The sequence below is a fragment of the Limulus polyphemus genome, unplaced genomic scaffold, assembly GCF_000517525.1.
Source record: "Limulus polyphemus unplaced genomic scaffold, Limulus_polyphemus-2.1.2 Scaffold1658, whole genome shotgun sequence".
Classification (NCBI taxonomy): Eukaryota; Metazoa; Arthropoda; class Merostomata; order Xiphosura; family Limulidae; genus Limulus; species Limulus polyphemus.
Window position 1 is genome coordinate 38,306 of NW_013667268.1, and position 6,332 is coordinate 44,637.

At 35.7% G+C, this 6,332-nt stretch overlaps 1 protein-coding gene across 3 annotated transcripts in view; it reads right to left on the minus strand.

Annotated features, from left to right (window-relative positions):
- Positions 1–6,332, minus strand: part of LOC106464459 (transient receptor potential cation channel subfamily M member 3-like) — a 96,302-nt gene that overhangs the window by 35,243 nt on the left and 54,727 nt on the right. For 2 of the 3 annotated variants that reach the window (XM_013924604.2, XM_022392186.1), the window contains exon 15: positions 277–403. In XM_013924604.2, the coding sequence (XP_013780058.1) occupies positions 277–403 (127 nt within the window). The remainder of the gene's footprint in view (positions 1–276; positions 404–6,332) is intronic. The other variant, XM_022392187.1, reaches the window with a different exon arrangement.

Consider the following 6,332-nt stretch of genomic DNA (forward strand, 5'->3'; position numbering starts at 1 on the left):
TATATATATATATATATATATAATTTTTATATATAAAACACATTATACAAAAGAAATAATCTCCAAATAAAAACACCCTACACAAAGATAAACTTTAAACTATGACACAAAAATATCTTTTAAATGAAAAAAACACTTCACAAAAAATTAAAAAGATGCAGAAAGCACAATAAATACCTCCAACAAACAAGAAAACTAAACAATGTAGTTATTTACTATTAAAACAAATTACACTTTACTTTTTGAGAACAATATAATTGGAGGTTCAGTTTTCACCTGAAATGTCCACAGTTTGGTGACAGGAGCACTCCACATGAGGTAAATCATTCTCCACAGTGGTGGATATGTGACTGTGACAACAGTCGATGGTTCTTGTTCCAACTCTTTCTCATCTTCTCTACTTCTAAAAACAATCAGGTGCAATTTATATAAAGGAATATGAAAACTACAGAGATCAATAAGTAACATTACCTTGCACAATATCCAATGCTGTATTAATTCTACAGAACAACAAGTGCATATACAAATTACTGTGATTAGCATCAAGTTATTAACATATGTAAACTTTATTCCAATAGAATATCCTTGCCATTTGAATAATGGAAAAGGTTAACATTTGAGAAGTAAAATGAAATTCAAAGAGATAACTTTCCCATCACTTAGCTATTCATCTATGTTTTTCAAAAATTATATATTTTATTCTTCCATATGCTTCTTCTTGTTTACTATTTGCAATCTTGTAACGTAGCATTTGTGTATACAGAATTCCTGTGAGCTGTATTAATGATGTGATTACTATATACTACCTTTATCTGAAATATATTTTTGTAGAACCTAGTACTTTTTCCTACAGCAACGTTACACTGAAGAGAGTAGGATGACACAGTAGGAACAAGAATTTCTAAGTGCCTGTTTTGAAATTGAGCTAGAATACTCATACTGAAATGGAAGTGGGATTAATGGAACACATATCACTTCTTGGGAAGACGTAGTGGCTGTAATCCTGTCAAGTCAACAAACTGTTTACATGGAACTCATAATGTGTGTGTGACAATGTTGCTAGCTTGTTCAGGTATGACAAGACTATTGGGAAAAAGACATGTTAGCTGCTATAACAGCTCAGATACTATCTACAAAAACTCAAGAAGAGAAAATCTAGCCAATAAATATAAGTTGGAAATTAATGTAGCAGCCCATAGGAAAACATTTACATCCCACAAAAACCACAGACCCATTAAAGAATGAAATCAGATAACAGTAAAAACAAAGAATACCCATGTCAAATTACACCAGTAAGAAACCAGAACTGAATCAAGCAAAATAATGTTCAGAGACAAGATTATAAATGGACATCTAACCAATCGCAAAACAGAGCCTATAGAGGGTAAAGAATAATAAAACTAAACCAACTATATCAAAGACAAGGTTATAACCATATGAAAATGATGTTCCAGTGCAGTTAGCTTCATGTAAGGAATCCACAGTAGGCTAGAAAGTATGAAAAACACAATGAACTAGAGAAGATAAGAAACATGAGTAAATAATTTTTTGTTAGCCAAGACAAAACTGAATCAAAGCATAGACATAACAGATACTTGATTCTTTAGTCCATTCATGTTAAAAAATAATTTTAAAGCAACAAGTTTTGAAGTAAAAAAAGGAGCTGAAAGATACTCATATATATATAAATTAGGTCATCAAGAAATTAATGTCGTGTTTTGGAACACTTTCATTACCTCCCAAAAAAAACATACATCATGTATAATAGTTAAAAGAACCACCTAAACGTCACGTTAGTGTAGACTATATAATGTGTACAGTTTAGTATACTCTAATGCCTTATAGTAATGGCACATGACAAGACACGTATTCGACATGTAATGCTGTTTGAATACAACAAAGGAAACAATGCCTCTGTAGCCACAAAGAATGTCAAAGAGGTTTATAGAAATGTTTTGAACGTTTGTAAGTGCCAACGATGGTTCAGCAAATTTCGTTCAGGTGAATTTAGCCTTAAAAACTTTGGTGGTAGGTGCCAACATGTTGGAATTAATATTGATGCTTTGAAGATGCTTGTTGTGTCTAACCCAGGCAACACACTCCTGAAATGGCCATGAAATTGCATGCCTCTCATAGAACAATATGTAAACATCTAAGGAATATGGGAGAACCACATAAAGAAGGTGTTTGGGTGCCTCACGAACCCTCCGATGATCATAGTTTCCAACGTGTGAACACTGCTTCATCTTTTCTGGCACGTAATGCATAATGAAAAATGGATTCTCTATTTGATTATTAAAGGCCAAAAACAATGGCTCAGTTCTAGACAAAAACCACTTCCGACCCAAAAATCTGGACTCCATCCACAGAAAGTGATGCTTTCCATTTGGTGGGACATCAAAGGAGTAATTCATTTTGAACTCCTCAATCCGCAGCAAACTGTCAATGCTGAGATCTATAGTCATCAATGGGAACATATAAATCAAGCCATTCATCAGAAATGCCCATCACTCGTCAATTGGAAACGTGTTCTTCATCTCCACAACAATGCACGTCCACATGTGGCACGTTTGATGCAACACAAGATTATGGAGTTAGGTTGGGAAGTTCTCCCCCACCCACCATATTCTCCAGACATGGCACCATCAGATTACCATCATTTTTGTTCTCTGCAACACCATCTTATGCAAATGTGGAAGGTATTAACGAGAACATCAACATGTTTTTTTTTTGTTTCAAAGTGATTTCTTTAATCAGGGCATTAACAACCTGATTGTAAGATAAAAATGTATAATAGATAAGAATGGAGTCTATTTCATTTAATAAATGTTTTGTTTTGATATATAAGTTGTTCAGGTTTTTTTACCGAAAAAAAGTGCCATTAATGTCTTGACGACTCAATACATATAGTCAAAAATAATAATAACCTGTTCAGATAAAGCTGAAGACACTAAAGACTGCATATTAGAGTTCCAATGAACTAAAACACATTTTTCACTCAAAAAAAGATTCGAACTAAAATAAAACAAAGGACCATATTTAAAATGGTAACAAAAGAAAGTCCATTTAAGTTTAATATTGCATCAAAACTTCCTGTGAATATGTTTGTTTGTGGTTAAGCACAAAGCTACACAATGGGCTATCAGATTCACAGTCCTAGTCACTATTAAGCCATGTCTAGCCTACTGGATAATGACACTATACAATAATAATGGTTGGAGATGGCTTGAATGGGTAATGAAGAAAAACTTTAATATAAGTTTAACATAACAACAAATGTACAACGTTTCGACAAGGTTTTGTCATCATCAGGTACATTATCTATTCAAGCCGTCTCCAACCATTATTAGCCTCAAAGTGGGTTCCTCATCATCGAGCTATACAATAATGTTGAATTACCTTTACTTCTGATGACTAATTACGAATAACAATACTATAAAGCAAAGACCAATATTAACTTCTCTCCAAAGTATGAGCAATATCCTGAACAGTGGTCTGAATTTCTTTTTATATGTTTAGAATATGAAAATATAAAACTTATATCTTCATAAAGCAAACATACATAAAGAAATTTAAGAAGTGCCACCTCCATGACAGGAATATTAGACATTTAAACCTTTAGGCATTCTAAAGTTATTTTAATGCACAATATTAAACTTCATCTAACAATGTTTTTATTTTATAGTTACATTCAAAATTAAATTAAATTACTGTATTATCAGTTTATGTTAATAAACTAAGCATTATAATCTACTTTAAAATTCAGATCTTTATATTACTTAAGATTTAATGTCCTAATTTTAAAATGAAATAATCAAATAGATTCTCAATCTGCACCTGAGTCATATGACATGATGGCATTCTGACTTTAAATTTTTAGATTTTTTCTCTTCTCTTATAAGGACTACAGGTTGTTCAACCAATTAAAAACACACAATATAGATACTGACAAGACAAAAGATAACATCTTCCTTACATAAAATGTATTTCTGAAGTGTAGAGGATGGGTAGGGAGATGTGCCAAGGCAAGTATCTTATCTGAAATACATTTTCAGGTAAGGATAATGTTAACTTCCAAGACAATACATCACCCCACACACACAGAATAGCTAAAATCCCACCATGAAATGATGGAGAGGCCAATGCAGACATTAAACTTAGATAAGCTTCCTTCAGAACGTGCCTGAAGGGAAAGCCCAATAGAGTGTGACACCCAATGGGAAGGGCTCCATAGGATACCCCATCTCATCACAACCAGGGAAACAAAGGGAAAGGCACAAAAGCCCGAAGTATCACAGGGATAGGCAGAATGATTAAACAAGCACCTGCACACAAGTGGTTGGCAAGCCAAGAAGTATACTGTGGTTATGGTATGATCAGACCATATGGTGCTTGTTGCACCTCAACTCAACTGGATAGACTCAAGCTACAGTAGAAAGGCACACTAGCTGTTTGAGGATTGACATGCACTACACAAACAGTGTCACCACCAACCTACTTCCCATTAGTGCTGTGAACAGAGGAACTCTCCAAGGTCAACCATTTCAGTGGCTAGGAACTGGTGAGTGGCAAGAATCTTCTTTGCTCCACTCGAAGAAGGGGGTGGAGATTTCATGTTTGGAAGACCCTGAGAAATGACTATATTTCCATCGTACACCTGCCGGGAACCCCACTTTTAAAAGCCAAAAAAGCACAAGCCAAAGAAGTGGGCAGACACTTCCTTGGTGCCAGCTTTTTCCATGATAGTCCATTGAATGGTACAGTCTGGATTGGACAATTAAGTAAATTTTAATACCACAATAATACTTCCAGTAATATTGCAGAACAGTCCATCTCAACAGTGAACACAGGTAGAACGAATGTGTTGAGTGCTTTTCATTACCTATGGCCTGATGCAGAAAATGGAAAATAAGCATATTCTGCAAGACAACACCAACCATCTGGCAGGATTCTATAAAACAGCAAAAGGGTGCTAAAAAAGAAAATGTACTTACCCTTCTCAAAGACATTATTCAGTTTCATTGAAGAACAGCAAATGTTGGGGGGGGGGACAAAACAGCCAGATGATAAAGATCCTTGAATGTGCACATTCATCCATATGCCAGCCTTAAGGATCTTGTCCAAGGGTCAGTGAAAAAGAAGATGCAAAACAGTCAATGAATCTATTACAACAAAAGATAACAGAATGATCACTCTCCCAAACATAGGAAGAATGGCTCAGTGTGAAGAGAGGAGGAACGAAGTGTTGAGAAAGAAAATGCAGGAAGCATCAATGACATATATATATCTGAATGACAGTGACCACAGGCAAGAAGAAAACATAGTTTCAGGAAAAGAAGGTATACTGAACATGAAGCCAATGACTCAAACAGGGTATGTGTAAGAGCTCATAGAACCATGCCAAAGTCCCAATCAAGTATAGGACTTTGAAGAAAGAAGGATACAAACAAAGTGGAAACACATTTGTTGTTTGGTGTTTTATGGCGCAAAGCAACGAGGCTATGTGCGCCAAACAACCAGTAAAAACAGTGAAAGTGAATTAAAGTAAAATGTAAAAATACAGTGAGTTAAAACCAATATATATGTCGATAAAAGATTTATATACAATTAAAAAGACCTACAGTGCTTAAAAAATTAAAAATACAATCTAATCGGACAGTGTCATCATTATCAATGACACTGTCCAACGTTAGAGGTAAACTCTTAGAAAATATGTTTAAAATAATGCCGCCGCTCACGATCGTAACAATGGCAGGACAGTAAAATGTGGGCTGTTGTGACTTGAGTGTCACAATGGCTACATATCGGTGGGTCAATACCTCATAAAAAAAAACGATGGGTTAAAAAACTGTGACCATTGCGTAGCCTTGCCAGGACTACTTCCTCCTTCCAATCCTTACGGAAGCAAGACGGCCAAAGACCAACAGTAGGCTTGATCTGGAAAAGCTTGTTATGACATTGCTCACCCCAAGTCGACTGCCAACTGGCGCAAAGCCATGCCTCAAAGACAGGACCGCAGTCCATGTATGGGACAGGAATGGCCGTGATGGCACCAGAGCAGACGGACTTAGCTGCGGAGTCAACAAGCTCATTCCCATGAATACCGACGTGGCTAGGAATCCAGAAAAACTGGAAGGAAACAGAAGATAGAGAAAAGTGGGCCAATCGGTGTTGAATATCGACGAGACCAGGGTGAGAACTAACGTTAAGCGATTCCAGGGCCAGTAGAAAGCTAAGAGAATCAGTGTAAATAGTACAATAACTGTACTGCATAGCTTCTACATGATCCAGGGCAAGAGAAATAGCATACAACTCGACAGTGAACACAGAAA